The 18051-nt window shown below is 38.3% G+C and overlaps 1 protein-coding gene across 5 annotated transcripts in view; it reads left to right on the top strand.

Annotated features, from left to right (window-relative positions):
* Positions 1-14333, top strand: part of melt (melted) — a 109068-nt gene extending 94735 nt beyond the window's left edge. For all 5 annotated transcript variants that reach the window (XM_067788085.1, XM_067788089.1, XM_067788086.1 and 2 more), the window contains exons 10-15: positions 1750-1862; positions 2037-2289; positions 4950-5119; positions 5221-5349; positions 5559-5840; positions 13882-14333. In XM_067788085.1, coding sequence (XP_067644186.1) covers positions 1750-1862; positions 2037-2289; positions 4950-5119; positions 5221-5349; positions 5559-5840; positions 13882-14139 — 1205 coding nt within the window. In that variant the 3' untranslated portion in view covers positions 14140-14333. The remainder of the gene's footprint in view (positions 1-1749; positions 1863-2036; positions 2290-4949; positions 5120-5220; positions 5350-5558; positions 5841-13881) is intronic.
* Positions 14334-18051: the final 3718 nt, after the last annotated feature.

Below are 18051 nucleotides of genomic sequence, written 5' to 3'. Positions count from 1 at the left end.
AGACTCTCGGTCAGCTCAGCAAACGCTGGGTAGAGACTAACTCTTACATGATAGCCAGGTCCTTATGAAAGAAAGTGGACAGCAGGCGGCCAATCGAAATTATTAGTTTCACAATGGTTCATCTTCCAATAATTATTATGGTTTTGACGGGTCATTATCCAATACGCGTACATTCGTCCCCCTAATGCTGCATCTGCATGGAGGATTATGAGGTGGAACCATAGAGTAACTTCATACTTGACTGTTCAGTTCCACCCAGATTTAGATTATTTCGCCGTTAACTAAATTGATTTCATAACGGACCTAGAGGTAGCAATCACGTGCTCTAACCTAACCTGGTTCAACCAGAGATTGTGATCGGCCAGCATAATATTCTTGATTATTTAAAGTTCGTGATAGAATACCTGCCGTGATAGAGTAAGCTTTCCTCTACTTCCCACCCTCGTGGGTATGTACATCTGTGAAGAAGCTAGAACAGTATTCTATTTCGTTTACACTTATGTGAAGGTCCATTAGGCAAGGCTGGCCACTATAACCTAGTATTCTAATATGGGTCTTATGACAGCTGTAGGTAGCTATATCAAAAAGTTTGGCTGCAAGCCGCAGTTTCTTCAGGTGGAAGTAATAGCCGTAACCAAAGCAGTAGAAAAACTGGAAGAAAAATACTTAAACTGCAGCCGCGTCAACTTTTATATTGACAGCGAAGTAGCAATTAGGGTAATAATCTCGCATAGGCAGCATCTAGAAGTGTGTTAGGGTGTAGTAAACAATTCCTGGAAAGATCCGGCATATGGAGAACCATACATCCACATTAGGTCCCAGGGCATATGGGAATGAAAAAGCACTAGCTAAAAAGGGTCCATCCCTCGAATATTGCTCTGCATACATCCCAATTAGATTGAACGAGATTAAGAGAAGGCGAGAGTTGCACATAATCGAACAAACGAGAAAGGCGTAAACCCAAGCGCCGAGCTGTAAAGTGTCGAAGATCGTGTTTAGGTATTACAACCTCATTTAAAAGAGTGGACTGTAGACTCATGACGGGTGTTCTGACTGGACACTGTCACATGGCCTTAAATGAGGCTTGGTCAGTGATAGCAGATGCAGTTAGTCCGCGTCGGAGAGGGAAACGATAGAGCACGTTTTGGGCTCGTGCCCTGAGATTTACAGGCTAAGACATAGTTCCTTGTTTTTGATAGGGTATATCAATTTGGCTGTTTAACAAACTTCTGGTAACACAATGAACTCATTCAGTCTATGTGAGTTCTACACGGACCGACTAGTTTAAGCTAGCCTAAGCCCAATTCTGTTAAGCATTCTCCTGCATGTACACTGGAACGATTTTCCGTCATCCCTTGTCAAATTTGGTTTCGAGACAATCCGGTTTCGGCGTTGTGCCATCATCAGTGTCGATTTTCGTTCTGATCTGTTGTCGTTTGTGGCTTGTATTTATAGTTCGTAGGTACATGTGCACTGCACTTTAAGTATGCAATGTAGACCTTAATACATACATTGTCATAGAGCAGCGCTCGGGAGCATCTGCAGAGAATTTTCATGGTGTGCGTGGAATTGTGAAGCACAACGAGAGTGCGAACTAGTCGCGCGTATAGAGACGAAATTGCCGCTATTTGCTTATGGCTTTTGTATATGTATAAACGAAAGCGCCCAGCCTATATTATAGATGTTAAGGCCCATTCCCGCAAATTCCAAAAATTACAAAATAAAATACTCTAAAATTATGTATTTCAGGCTCAATTACCATTCCACAAAATCCGGTTTCGGTGCATCATGCGTCACCAGCGTTGCCACAACAAAATAGCGGTAATCAAAAGTCTGTTATGAAACTGCCTGTAAATGGAAATGTAAGTCATATGCATATATGTACGTATATTAATAAATGTCAACAAAACTTTCACATTGTGCAACATGGCGTATGAGTAATATTCAAATGGGTTCATTCATATTTGTATTAAAAGTTACTCATACGCCACCGGTTTGTTTCTAAAATATTTTGTTTTTAATACTACTTCTAACAGAGTACACATGAAGTGATCGTTTCCGGTCCAACAACAAATATGACACCACGTCGTAACAACAACAATACCAGTCGTACACTTCTCAATGCAAATAATAGTTGTATTTTAGATCAACGTATGAGCACTTTCGAACCTTATCAAATAATGCGTGATCCGGTACAACAATTTTGCGAAAAACATTTTGGTTCAATTAAAACGTATATGGATGAAGTTTCACAATCATTACCGCCACCAACGCGTTGCAGCATTGAAGGTGAGTACCAATAATTATAGTGTAATGAATTCTGGGAAATTCCTGATAATCATACACCTTCTGCTAATGTTCGAATATCTGAGTTGTCGAATAAATAACTCCAATACTCAGTATTGCAAAATCGTCTTTATTAGACTACTTTGGGAGTAGTACGTCACAATTACAAGTATGCTTCACTTATAGCGTGTTTAAATCAAACTGATTACTGATTCCTCAGCTTGCGCTGCTTTTATACTCTCGGTTACCTCGTTCGCCCATTACTCTTTAGGTTTAGACGTTTCAACAACATGCTTTCTAGAACAGTTGTATCTCATGCTTGGTTATTTAGGTATATACATGTATATCTGTAGTTTGTGTTTTTCTTCTAGCCTTATGCGTGTGTATGTGTGAGTAACAACTTCTGCTTTTAGCTGCCGGCTACATACATATATGTATGTGAAATAATCTCTCTGCTTCAAACTGCTGGTTATGTGTATGGAATATTCTTTGTTGACTTGTACATAAGTGTGGCTGCTTGCTGCTTTTGTTGTTGTGATTATTTACTAACAGCATAGTGATGCAAATTTTCGCCACAATGGGATATAGCGAAGGCGGAGTGGAGCTATGTCCTTAACTCAGAATTAATATATTGAGGGAAAAACTATCGATCTTAACATTTAGACGTCTTATACGACAAGTGAGCGCCAGTCACCTCTTCGCAGTGCTAATTGGCACCAATTGGTAATGCTAGTTTGGTCGTCTGGTTTTAAAAAACACATATTGGAAAAGGTTGCAGGCATGTCAAAATGCTGCAATCAGAACTGACATGGGACGTCTTCGTATGACCCCTGTACATCACCTGCGCAGCGAGGCCAAGGAGCTTAATATTAAAAAGCACAAAGAAATGCTTGAACAGGCAGTCTTTGCTAAATTGTCACAAACCGGGATACCCTAGCAAAAACCCTCTTGATCTAGCCCCGCCTCCACGGGGGTGTTAAGGGAACATCTCCACAAGCACTATGATGAGATGCGGCACCTGCCAACACAGCCGTTTGATCCAGACGAGCATAAGGAGACTCTCGGCAAAATCCACACAGAATCGGTAAACGCCGTTGCCAGCAGGACGCGCCCGGTGAACCTCGTTATCAATATACACTATTCAACTCTTGCAAACGAAGAAAGCACACTACCAAGAGAGACACGAGTGACCCGGGCCCAACTTCTTTCTAGATACTCTAACAGGTTAAACTCTTACTTGTCCAGAATCAACCCCGACATATGTAACGTATGTCCTGCATGCGTTGTGTAATGTGAGAACTACGCCTCTAGCACCAATCTTCCTATGGTCCTCCCCTGTTGAAATTGCCACTTTCCTTGCACTTGCGTTATAGGGGTGTGATGACAATTTGTGAGAGTGGTAGCACTCATTGAATGGCGCGAAGCACTGTTACAGCAACAACATAGAAATTTAAATCGTTTTCCACATTTCAGCGTAGTGTGGGCCGCCCTCTTCTCTCTGCTTCCATAGACGAGTTCACTGCTAAGAATACCTTTTTGACCCGAGCATCATCTTTCATTCGCATAACACCTCAAGCGCATAATATGGCCTAACCAGCGTAGCCGCTGCGTTTTAATTCCCTGGACTATCTTCATGTATGCAAAAGCTAGTACAGCTCATCATTAAATCTTCTTCGGTACACGCCATCGCTAACGCGTAGTAGTCTGTAAATTTTTTCGAAGAACATTTCTTTCGAACTATGCCAGAGCTGCCTCGACCGATGTTGTCATGGTCCATGCTTCTGCACCATATATGTATGTAGCAGGACGGGTGCGTTAAGTGACTTCGTTTGCCAAAGTAGCTTTCAGTGATTCTTCGTGCTGGGTTTCAAGGCTGGTGTTGTTGTGGGACAGGGAGTATTTCCACAGTCGCATATATTTTTATTTTCATTAAACAACTTAGAAGCTTCAACAAAAAATTTTGTATTATTAAACTTCGACGCTTTTTTCATCTTCCTGTCCTATACTGATTTGTATTTCCTACTTTTCTATTATTTGTAAATTAATATCTCATATACGAACTGCATTTCTTGCACTTGTCTCTAACAAATATATTGTATCGAATTTTGGGGAATTCCGCTTATTCCAAACCTTCTGCTAACGTTCGAATCGCTAAACTGTTGAATAAATAACTCCAATATTCAATAATGCAAAAAGGTATTTAGTAGACTACTTTGAGAGTACTTCACAATAACACTTAAATCAAAACTGATTAGTCATGCCTCAGCTTGTGCTGCTTTTATGCTCTCGGTTTCCTCGTTCACTAATTTCTCTAAGGTCTAGTAATTTCGAGAACTTTATGCTTGGTTACCAGCCATATACATGTATATTTGTAGATTGTAGCCATATGCGTGTGTATGCGTGAGTACTACTTCGGCTGATGATGACATGTGTTTGTGAGTATCTCTCCGTTGCCTTGTAGGTATGTGTGTAAATGATGATTGATTTGTTTACGTACATACGAGTGGCTGCTTAGTATCGGCTTACTGATGCTAGTATCAGCTTAGTGATGCTAATATTCGTCACAATATATTTCTCTTAGTCTCTTTTCATCTCATGTTTCGTTTTTGGTCTAACGTATTCTGTCTTATTTTTCCTCTTCGTCTGGTACTTACGTCAAAAAGTTTCAAACGAATTTGCAGAACGTCGCACAAAAAAAGTAGCCAAGCTACATTTTGCCTGCCAAATACGTGGACCTCATTGTATGTACTCGAAAACCTGCTTTACGATGCGCACGCGTAACCCTAAAACTTGGATACATTTGATGTTTCTAGATTTTCAAGTACGACATTATGTAAGTAGCAAAATATTTATAGAAAGGAGCTAGTAAAAATGAACAAAACTTATTCACAACCCTCATTTACTATGTACATATATTTTAATAATTCTACTTAGGTGAAGGAGAAGTCCGTCTTAAGTACACGTGAACCTGGCATTAGTAATTTAAAAAATATTTGGCAAATACTCAAATGCGAAAATCGCAGTTTTACTGAATTGGTTACAAGTCAATTCCCTAATTCGAAGGTTTGTAAAGAAAATTACTGTGGCGAATATCTTTACAACTCGGATGTCGGTTCCAAAACGTCTACGTTTTTGAAACCAGTTTTAGAGTATTTTTTGAAGTATGTCGTTTTGTAGCCAGTAACCGATAGATATAGATCGCCCTCTTATACATACATATTAAGCTTGACAAATATTATAAATGACTTTTTATATTTCATCTTCTTTCAAAGGATCGCGAAATACTCGTCAACGAATTACGACATTCTGGCTTTCTTGATGTTTTTGAGGTGTCCAAAACAGATATGAACAATCCAAATTGCAATGAATTGGAATATCAATGGGGATGCCTGTTATGCAATCATCCAGATAAAGCGGTCGGTTTTCTCAATGGCAGCAATCAGCCAATGATTGAGGGGCAACTTAAAGAGAAGAAAGGCAAATGGCGTTTGTTTCGACGCTGGCGCACACGGTATTTCACTTTGTCCGGTGCGCATTTATCTTGCAAAGGATCGGTGAGTTAAGGTTTAGAAAAATAATACAGTGAAGAGAGAGGGAGAATGAGAGGGGAGTGGGAAGGAAAAGCAAGAGGGGAGAGAGCGAGAAGCGGAAGCAGAATTAGAAGTCAAGCAGGAGAAACAAAGAGAGAGAGAAGGATAGAGAGAGGGGAAGAGGAGAAAAATTGTTGTTTGTGCTGTGTATACATATTAGGGTGGGTCGATTTATTAACCGATATCGCGCCATCGATTTTTCGATAGGATTTGGGGTCAGGAAAAAAAGTTCCACTAAGCATAGCCAAAAAAATAATTTTCGAGCCTGCGAAATTTCATTTTTTGGCTTTTTTTCGACTTAGATTTTTCTTCTTCTTCTTCGTCTTCTTATGTCCCCAGAACACCATCTACATAATGAGGCGAGAATACTCCCCATCAGGGAGAGAAATGAGATGCTAACCAAACAGTTCCTGTTGAATACCCAGAAACCTGGGCATCCCAACAGACATCTGATTGATGAGCCAGCTCCGCCTAGGGACTTAAGGAGTCATCTCCGTAAGCATTATGAGGAAATACGGCACCTGAGAACTCAGCCGTATGAAGCAAAACAACACAAGCAGATCCTTGGTGAACTCCACAAACAGGCGTCGGACCTTTATGCCGGGAATTGCCCGGTGAATCCAGTACTCGGGGAACAGTACCCAAAACTTGCGGAAGAGGAACGCATACTCCCCAGGGAAACGCGAGTCACTCTGGCTCAACTTCGTCCTGGATAATGTAACAAGTTAAACTCTTACATATCCAGAATCAACCCCGACATACAAAATGTATGACCCTCTTGCAATGTGTACCCACATGACACCAACCATCTCTTTAATTGTAATGTGGAACCAACGCTTCTAACACCCCTTTCATTATGGTCCACCCCTGTGGAAACAGCAAGTTTCCTTGGACTCCCGTTAGAGGATATTGATGACAATTTGTGATCGGTCGCAGCTATTAGGTGGGGCGAAACATTGCTACAACAACAACAACAACTTTGATTTTTAAGGGTTTTTCATGACCTACTAAATAAATTGTTATCTGTTAATTTTTCCAAAAAAACTGTTATCGACAACGTTTTTAGCGGACATTTTTGGGTCGGACAGGGTATACATGAAAATTTTACAATCAAATGAAAATTTTTTTAGTAGATCATGAAAAAAACCTTAAAAATCAAAGTCGAAAAAAGTCAAAAAACATAAATTTCGCAGGCTCGAAAATTAGTTTTTTGGGTATGCGTAGGTGAACTTTTTTTCCTCAGCCCAAATCCTATCGAAAAATTGATGGCGCGATATCGGTTAACCTTCGTCCATACAAATCGACCCACCCTAATACAAATTTTCTAAGTGTGTATGTAATTGTAAAGAATGAAGTTTTGTCTTTCCAAAACTGGTAAAAAGCTTGAAATCGGTTGAGAAAAAAACATAGGTTAGGTTAGATCGTGCGTGGGTATTACCCACACTTCCACTCTGATACATTTGTGTCCATTGTGAGTGCCCTCAGTAAGTGCAGGGTGGCGGCACATTCTTTTAGCCCCATTACCTCCTAGTGGTCATCAACGAACCACTTGCATTCCCTAATGAACCCAAGAAGAACCGAGACATCCGCCTTCCCAATCTCTGGCAGTCTGTCGAAGAACTGTGAGCACAGAAATCTGAGCCTTCTTCTTTGCCTCCTTCGATGTCCGGGGCTTACATCGGCAGAGAAAGTGGTAGATCGACTTCTCTTCCTCCTCATCCTGACAACTTCTTCAGAGGGAGCTTGTTGGTATTCGCCACCGTCGGAGCATTGGTGCGATAGCACAATGACCTGTGTGGACACCCGTAAGTACCCTCACAGCGGATTTGTTCAGTTTGAGAAAAAGCTGGTGCCTTTCCTATCCAAGCATGACCATATGGACCTTGAGACTTCGCAGTCAACCCTGTTGGTCCATAGCAAGTCCGTTGCCCTGTTCTCATATTCCTTGATTCTCCCCAGGAGATAACTCAGCGGTGGTTGGACGGAGTTGTCCACTTCACTTTTGCCCAAAGCGGAACCTTTCCTAGCCATCTCATCTGCGAGTTCATTCCCTTCAATACCGCTGTGTCCAGGGACCCAGCAAAGGGAGACATTGAGATGACTTAGCCAGCGAGGCTCCAAACCTCCGCACGATATGCGATATTATCATGTTGGACTCCAATGTCCTTAAGGCGGCTTGGCTGTCAACAAAGATTGTTACGTCAGTGTTAGAGACCATACTATCTTGAAGCAGCTCTATGGCATAGACCTCGGCCTGGAATACACTGCATGCGTCAGGAAGTCGAAATGATTGGCTTAACTTTAGATGTGTTAAGTACACCCAGCTCCAGTTCCCTTTTCCATTTTCGAGCCGTCGGTGTAGATTGTAAAGCCCCTGCCATTGTCTAGGCCTTCTAGAACTACATAAGTTACAGCCATATTAGACCACAATTGCCAAGTAGACATTTCTGAGTCGTTTTGATACAATTTTATATGTTTTTCAAATTTTTCATGAATAACTCAGTCCGTTTTGAATATATTTAAGAAAATGACTCAATGAACGCGTAATCAATTCTCAATTCTGATGCAAGTCAGTGTTGATGCAGTCTGCATATAAATTAGTGCTTGCAGATAGCACCAAAGTTGACAAAACCCGTAAAAAGGTGAAAAAATTGGTTCATTGGGAAAATTTTCACAGTAGTGTTAAGTTTTCCTATTGACAATGTAACGAATTTTGGGAATTCTGGATAATTTTGCAGTTTCTGTTAACGTTCGAATCTATGAACAGTCGAATAAATAACTCAAATATTCAGTATAGCAAAACGTTCTTTATTTAGACTACTTTTTTTTTTTTTTTAATGGACGTTGTGGCAGCGCGCTGCCCTCAAGTGGCCCAATGAAACCAGGCTAATCCTGTTCACGCGATCGATTTATATATATATATAATAACTTTTTTTTTTTTTTTGCCGAGTATTTGATGGGCAGCGGTTTGTCAAGCGTCACGATCTGAGACTGCTCAGCTACAGAAGAAATTTCATCAGCCAAGCGTAATACTTAAAGAGAACAGAAGCAAACGTATTATACATTAATTTAGAGAGGTGAGAACAATCTTTTTTATAGAAAAAAGGGAGTCCGAGCTATCAAATGTGTTTGAGTGAGAGTTATAATCTTGGCATAAACGCCGAAAAGGTTCATTTTGTTCGAAATTCGTTCTACATTGTTTCAGCAGAAGAGGTTTGAAGTGTCTCGATGTCCGAGAGGGAACGCAAAAGTTCACTTCATTCAGAAGGAATGGGCTCGAAATTGATCCATTTAAAAGTTTTGTCATAAATATCACACCAAGCATTTCCCTTCGACTAGCAAGAGTTGAAAGATTGATAAGCTTTAATCGATTAGTATAAGGTGGAAGATTAGTTAAAGAGTCCCATTGGAAATTTCTTAAGGCAAATAGTAAAAATTGTTTTTGTATTGATTCGAGACTGTCTGCATGGACTTGATAACGCGGATTCCAAATTATCGAGCCGTATTCTAATATTGGCCTAACTAATGTTGTAAAAAGTGCTTTAGTTATGTAAGGGTCGTTAAATTCTTTTGACCACCGTTTAACAAATGCAAAAACACCTTTGCCTTTATTCACTGTAGCATTAATATGAAGATTGAAACTAAGTTTGGAATCCATCATGACTCCCAAGTCAATAAAATTATTTACAGTTTCTAGACTATAGTTGTTAATTGTATATGAAGCTGGTGGCGAAGCTCTCCGAGAAAAACACATGAATTTACATTTTTTGAGATTGAGCGGCATATAATTTACATTGCACCAGGTAACCAAGTGATTTAAATCCATTTGAAGCAAGGAATGTTCCTCAACCGAGGCACATGATTTGAAAAGTTTTACATCGTCTGCGTACATCAAGATTTTTGAGTATTTAATTGTACCAGATATATCGTTTATGAACAACAAGAACAGAATCGGACCAAGATGGCTGCCCTGAGGAACACCAGAAGAAACATTGATGACCCCAGAAAGTGTATTTTTAAAGATTACTTTTTGCGTACGATAACCAAGATACGAAGAAATCCAACATATAAGACGGGGTTGAAAACCGAGTTGACTGAGCTTATGAATAAGTAATGGGTGTGATACTTTGTCGAAAGCTTTACTGAAATCGGTGTAAATTACATCAGTGTGAAGGCCTTTTCTAAATCCATTAGAAACGTGGGTGGTAAATTCTAGTAAATTGGTGATAGGTGATTTGCCCTTACAGAACCCATGCTGCGAGCTTGCAATTATGGGGGAAATAGAGAATGTTAGGTGGTGGGTAACAATAGCCTCAAATAACTTTGGGATAGCGGATAACTTTGCTATGCCCCGGTAGTTTTCTATTGAAGACCTGCTTCCATTTTTATGAAGCGGAATAAGAAAAGATTCCTTCCATATTGTTGGGAAAACGCCATAAATTAAAGATAAATTAAATAAATCTGTTAGCGGCTGATAGATGTTTACGGCACATTTTTTAAGAAAGTGTGTCGGGATCCTGTCGGGGCCGTATGAATATGATACTTTTAAAGTTTTTAAATAAGATAATACATCTTCTGAAGATATAAATGGAGCTCTGATTGAATAACATGAATCAATATGGTATGGGTATTCATTAGGTGAAACGTTGGTATCAATAGAGTAATTTGATTTGAAAAATTCCGCAAAGAAGTCGGCGATCTCTTGATCATCGCTGGAAATATTATCTTGGAATTTCATGGATGATGGAAACCCTTTCACCCTGCGTTTAGAGTTTACGAATCCGTAAAATGCCTTCGGGTTGCAAGTTATATTTCTTTTCATTTTACAAAGATAAGCTTTGTAACACTTTTTGTTCAATTGAAAATACTTGCAGCGTAGAATCGAGTACTGTAAGTAATGGTTATGTAAACCCGTCTTTTTGAACAACTTGAAAGATCGAGACTTTTTATTCTTTAAAATTTTCAGCTCTTTAGTGAACCATACTTGGCTTGTATCGGAATGTACACAAATCCGCTTAGGTACGTATTTTTCAAAAAGACAGTAAATGGTATTGTAAAAGTGAGAAACGCTTTGCTCCACATCAGCATTAAATATTGACCATACTATTCGAGATAGATCACGATTTAGTTTTTTAAAATTGGCCTTCGCAAAGTCGAAGCGATAACTGGAGTCGTATCGTTTATTTCCGCTGTTACAAGCATAATTTACAACTTCGTAAACTATTTTGAGGGAAGGGTGGTAAGCATCTTCAGGTTCAATAATGGGTTCGCATCGACTAATGGAATATTTAGATTCATCATCCACAAAGGCTAAATCTAACACTCTTCCGAATTTATTCGATTGGATGTTGATTTGTTGAAGGCACAGCTCAGACATTCCGTCTAGAAATTCATTGATGGAAGACTTTGACGAAACTGGTACGATATTAAAGTCAGAGATGCACCATGATATGTGTGGCATATTGAAGTCACCCAAGACAATAATGGAATCGGAAGGCTTTAGCATCGAATTAACAGTTCCTAGCAAAGAAATGTGATTCATATAAACGGACAGTTCAGAAGATGGCGGGATATAACAGATGGCCAAATAAATGTGAATATTTGCTAGTTGTGTGCGTATGCACAAGAACTCAGTTGTATCGGTGGCGGTTACGCAAATCTCTTCAGATGGTACTGAAGAGTGTACAGCAAGCAGAACCCCACCTCCAACCCTGTTCAGGCGGTCATTTCGATATATCTGGTAGTCATTACAGAGGATCTCTGAGTTAAAAACATGAGGTTTCAGCCAGGTTTCGGTTAAAGCAATTATATCGTGGCTTGAGTTAAATGATTTTAAAAACAGTTCTGTTAACTTGGTGTTTAAGCCTCTAACATTTTGGTAAAGTATATCTAAAGCAGATTTTTCGTTCAGTTTTTTGACTCAGTGTTATTAACAGGGATCTTTGCCAAGTTTGGAACACTCTTATTCCGCCTATATTCAAATTCCCGCACAAGTGCCCCAGAGGGCCAAAAATCGTTACTCAAGATAGTGTCAAAATGGTCAATAGGTACATCTAATCTAAAGGAAGATACGTTTCTTTCATAACTAAAATTAAATTTCCGAATTGTTACGTCATGGGTTTTCCTTTTTGAGAAGATATACGATTTCAGATCCTCCTCAGTAGTATCCCTCTCGAATCTTGACACGAATATCGATTTTTTAGGAGGGACTACAACCAACTTCCTAGTTCCAGGCTCAGTCGCCTGAGAACGGTTTGCAGGTTCAATATTTTTTCTAGCTGCTAGTTTTGTTGGAGGTGCCTTTGATGTTGAAGGCTCTACTGTAAGAGGACTTGGAGATGCTAAGTTTATTAATTCTATCGTGCTAGGTGTAGGAACGATTGGGTTCTGGATGTTTTGAACGGGGTCTAGGGTCAATACGCCAGCCGAGACATCAGTTCGTTTTCGTTTGCTGTCACGACTGTCGCTGTTAGCATTAGCATTGGGAGTAGTACTTCACTAAAGCGTGTTAAAATAACACTGATTCACTATTCCTCAGCTTGCGCTACTTTTATACTCGCTGTTGCCCCGTTCGCATATTTCTCCTAAGGTCTAGACATTGCACGAACATGCTTTCTGGAACATTTGTATCCCATACTTGGTTATTTAGCTATATGCGTGTGTATGTGTGAGTACCAACTTCTGCTCTTAGCTGATAAGAACATGACGTGTGATTGTTTCTCTTTCTTCAAGCTGCTGATTATGTTTACATATGTGTGGCTGCTTGCTGTGATGTGTTCATGTACATAAGTGAGGCTGCTTGCGTTATTATTGTTGTGCATTTATTTATTAGCAGCATAGTGATGTATAGAACTGCTAATATTCGCCACAATATATGTATACATACATATATCGTTGAAAAGGTCGTAATCGCTTCTTAGAAGATCCGGTAATAAACTGTGAATCGGTTTATAACCGACAAAGTTATAGGCTTGTAAGTGTCCAAAGGTATGAAAACTCGGTTTTTACCAGTAACTCACGATTTTGGAGGTGTCCGTGGAAAATCATGTTGCTCATGTTCTTTCGAATACAAAATTATGTAAAGGGAGTTCAGAATTATGTGCATTTGATGTTGGAAACTTTTCTATATTAAATGAAAGCTACGTATCGTGAACAACTTTTGATCTCAATTTTTTGTTTGGTTTTGTTTTGACCGTTGTTGATTTGCTATTCAAAATTGAAAAAATAAACTACAGGTTTTGATGTTGCATGTTGACCATGACGTAGCAAATTGTTAGTGTATTGTAAAAAATATACCATATAGTATAAATGCAGACTTTCTTTCTTGTTTGATGTCAAAAACAACTATTTTCTTTATTAGCGAAGTTACATTAGTATCTAGTAAATTATTCTAGTTAATTCTTATGAGTTACCTACATTACATATTGACATTAATACATACTTACATACTAAGTGTACAAAATATAATTAGGCGCTTTGCCAGCCAACTGCGTAGATACATATATTCAGTTCAGTGGGAAGCGCAAGCCCAGCTTAAATAAAATTAGTTGTGGGAAATGCATATTAAGCAAAAACGGAATAGGGTACGGAAAATGCAGTTTTACGTGTAAACAAGTCGTGGGAATAAATTGTGTGCAGGCATGGTTTTCGGTGAGCAATTAGTCAGCTTTAAATTGAAATAGAAGATGCCTCAAGTTACGAGACGTAGACCGTTGTAGCTGGTGTCGGAATATGTATGTACAAATGAATGAATATGTATGTAAGAGTCAACGCATCTCAAGACATACCAAAACGAGTCAAAATATATGTTTGTACAAATGAATGAATGACTGAGTGAATGAATGAATGCTACAACCATACAAATTTGCAATGCAATGATGCTAGACCATTTGCACAAAACCCTGAACTTCCTTATAAATTGTATTTGATTTAAATATTTACACATATATATTTTCCTTTTTTATTTTCATTTTATATACGAACTCAACTTGACGCACACATACAGAGTGGTGGCGAAAGCATTGACGTAAATCAGATACGTTCCGTTAAGGTATCACGCGGCGCACGCAACATACCAAAAGCATTCGAAATATTTACAGCCGATCAGACGTTAATACTCAAACCGAAGGATGGCAAAAACGCCGAAGAGTGGGTGCAATGCCTTAGCATTGTTGTAGCGCATTCGCAGGCACGCGATAATCCCACGGTTAAAACAAACAGTTTGCCCGCACGTGGCATGGGTAGCAGCAAGCCATCATTTTAGTATAAATATTAAAGTACTAAGAAAAAAAAAACAAAAATTAAGCAAAAAAACAAAATTAAATGGAGATTTTGTATTTGCATAAATACATACATACATATCAAATAAGCTTAAAAAGACATCATAAACAAAAAACATCTGCATTCATACATACATATTTTCATATATACATACGATTACATCTAAAAAAAAAACAATCAAGGAATTCAATAACAAAGATGTTTTTAAAATGAATTCTAAATAAATAAAAGTTAATTTAAGAAACTTCTAAAGTTACACACACGCATCTATACATATTATGTACTTAAGTTTTAAATAATTGTAATTCATCTAAGACTTCCTTTCCAAGTACTTAATTTTCGTTTTTAGTTTACACGTTTAATTGCTTAAGTAATGGAAATATTTTTTTAGAATTAATCGAATAAATTCGTAGTATATAAAATATTTTTTATACAACTTAATTTTATACTCGTAGAAATTGTGTTTATCTTTCGCAACTAGGACCGGTGTACATATGTAAAAATTTTACAGAGATTGCAAATAACTGTCATTGATTTAAAGGAGTGGTTACCAAATTTTAAACTGTCGCTGTATTAATAAAAGCCCGAACACATTAGATTTTTGATGCATCATCGTGCGCTAACAGAAAAGTAGATTGTATGGGGAGCGACAAATAACCTATGCAATCTACTCATCTGTCAACACACAAGAGTAAAATTATCGTAGTGTTTTAGCTGTTGACTAACGAGCAACGAGGCAAGATGTATGCACGCATGTTTGTTAACACTCAATGTATAATTCGTCACCGAAAGAAATTAAGCTAGTAAAATCAACAAGGTTTGTTGTTCTTGAATAAAGCCCGGTTTTTCAGTGCGAGTTTAAACTACGATTAAAGTTGACTAGAGTTTAACCTTGCCACTTTGTTCAATAACATTAAATTTTGATGAGTTTTTAAGCGGGGTTTGCCCTTATTGCTTTAAATGTATGAAAACATTTATTTGAAGCAATTTTTAATTTATAATTTATTTAATAATTTGGAAAAAATTTAAACAACGTGACATCAGGACAGACAAGGTAACAGCTGTTTGGATTATACCTTTTAAATATCTTCAAAGCCTTTTCCCCCGGGAGTGGGATTGGAACCCGTACTCCTACGATGGTTACAAACGAATTCAGCCAGGTCATGTCTTAGTTGTTTGTAAACCTTATCCCAATTGCCTTCTTTGCATATTTCTTGTACATACTTCGTATGTGATCATGTGGTAAAGTTATGCGTTGGTAAGGCAGTTTCAAAGAAACTTGGTGTTGTTGCTTTTGTCCTATTTATAGAACTCCAATGTGTCACATAATTTTATTAAGGTGGCAATGCCGTAATGCCCACCATGTTGACACGTACTTCTTCATTTTGGACAGTCATAAAAGAGAGTGAGAAACGAGCAGTCGCAGAGTAACAACGTTGTCTTTTTGTAATGTTCTTAGTAATCTAAACTGTAATTGAAATCCTGACTGAATAAAATATTATATTATTAACTTTGAATTAAAATAATTTCTGACAATTTTCATAAGTGAGATGTGCTTGCGCCTGCGCGAAAATAAAAAAAGAAAAGTTCTTGTTAATACGTGCGCATGAACGACAATAGGTCGAGCGGTAGATTGTGCATACACTCGTGCATACAAAAATACATTTGTAACGTCGTGAAAAAATTATTTTAATACATACATACAATATGCCGAAATTCAGCGAATTAAAAGTGGAGCAATTGCGTCAGAAATTGCGAGAATTATGTTTATCTGCCGCCGGTAATAAAGCGCAATTGGTAGAAAAGCTGTGTGAACATTTTAATGAAGAGCGTTTTACAAGTGCTATGAATAATAGTGCGGTATTTAATGAAAGTAAGGAGTTAGAAAATTCCTTTCAGCAGACGCATGATGAAGGTAGGCCACTGAGTAGCTCGTCTCCAGTTCCAGTGACGTTGCCTTCAAGTTCGAATAGGTGTGTTACCACAACGGCAAATGGTGCAACGTTTATGGCGCCTTTGCAAACGCATATATATAAAAGTAGTTGGGGAACCAACGATGGCATCTCGCTGCCGACGTATTATGGCGGCGCGGCGCCGGTTTGCCCAGTCACTTTGCCCAACGTTCACGGGCAAGCGAAAATATATATGTCATCGGCCGACGCTAATGGTCGAGTAAATGTAAGTGCAAACGTATATAATGTACCAACCGTGGCACATACATACACAAACAACGCTATGGCTGGTGTTCAAAGCCAGCCTACGATTCAATTTTCAGCTGCTAGCGAAAATCACAGGCATGTTCATTGGGGTACGCAAACGATAATGTCGCAGCCGACGTTCTCTGCTGACAGCGCAGTCATCGCGGATCGAAAGCGAAACGACGTGGTAAGAAACGAGCTTCAGTATAGCTACAACGCGAACAGGCAGCAACATGTTGGAATGCCTAACATATTCGGTCGAAACGAAATTTTAAATGACAACGGTCAACATTTTTGTTGGGGAAATCAAGCACCGAGTGATTATCCAATACAACAAACGAATGCGAGAAGCAACGAAATAAGAAATAATGGAATGACAACATTAGAAGAACGAATGTTGCCACACGAAGTGTATAGAAATGTAAACAATGAAACGAATACAAATAAATCAGTGATTTTTGGTGATGTTCGCGATATTATTGCAATTTTGCCTAAATACGACCCAAGTAAAAATAATTTAACTTCTGAACAATTTGTAAAGCGTGTCGAACAACTACGAAATGTGTATAATTGGAACGATAAAATATTGTTGTATGCAGTGCAAACAAAACTTGAGGGTGTAGCAAAAATGTGGATAGATGCCAGGGCAGAAATATTTCTAAATTGGTCACATTTTGCTAATGAATTTTTGAATGAATTTCCATGTTTTGTAAATGCTGCTGATGTTCATATGGAACTAATAAATATGAAGCGAAATTATAGTGAAAGTGCCGAATCTTTTTACTATAGAGTTTTAGCGACGGGTCGACGCGGTAATATTGACGATGCATCTATAATAAGATACATTTTAAACGGAATGAATGACGTTGATTTAAAGAGAAGTGTATCAGTTAATAACTACAATACGTGTAATGAACTTTTACGGGCGATAATTAATTATTGCAAATATAATACGGTGAAAACATCAAATGCGGTAAAGCGCGTTGAAGAATCAACTCAGGCCAGTGCAAAGAAAGATAATCAAACGAAGAAAATTATTTGTTATAATTGTAATAAGCCCGGACATCTTTCGCGAGATTGTTCAGAGCCGCAAAAAACGTGAACGATGACAAAATGTTTGAAGGTGGGTCATTCCACGAATAATTGCAAGACGACGGTAGCAAAAACAAATTGTAATTATGTGAATAAAATTGAGAATGATTTTACTATTAAAGAAATCGAAGTAAATGGTTTGAAAACTAATGCATTCGTAGATACTGGTAGTTGTCGTACGCTGATTAGAAAATCTTTGGCGTGTAAATTTGGATAATTGTTGTATAACATTGAAGGGTTTCGGAGGAGCATCATATGAGTGTACTTCGAAACTTAATGTTGCGTTGAATATAGACGGTAATATGTGTAACACGGAAATGTTAGTGGTAGACGATAATATGATTGATTATCCGGTGCTACTGGGTAGCAACGTAATACATGGTAACGATAAACATTTCGTGTTCAAAAGCAATCAAATGTGGGTTATTGAAAAACCGAATAACGAAATATTGAAACTTAAAGATGGTGAATTTGGTAACTTGAGCAAGATGTTGCAAAAATATAAACAGTGTTTTAGCAATGAAATGGGTACAGTAGGTAAAACAAATATAGTAAAAATGAATATATTATTAACGTCAGATATACCTGTTAATGTGAAACCCTAT

The sequence above is a fragment of the Eurosta solidaginis genome, chromosome 5, assembly GCF_040869045.1.
Source record: "Eurosta solidaginis isolate ZX-2024a chromosome 5, ASM4086904v1, whole genome shotgun sequence".
Classification (NCBI taxonomy): domain Eukaryota; kingdom Metazoa; phylum Arthropoda; class Insecta; order Diptera; family Tephritidae; genus Eurosta; species Eurosta solidaginis.
This window is presented reverse-complemented; position numbering and strand designations above follow the sequence as displayed.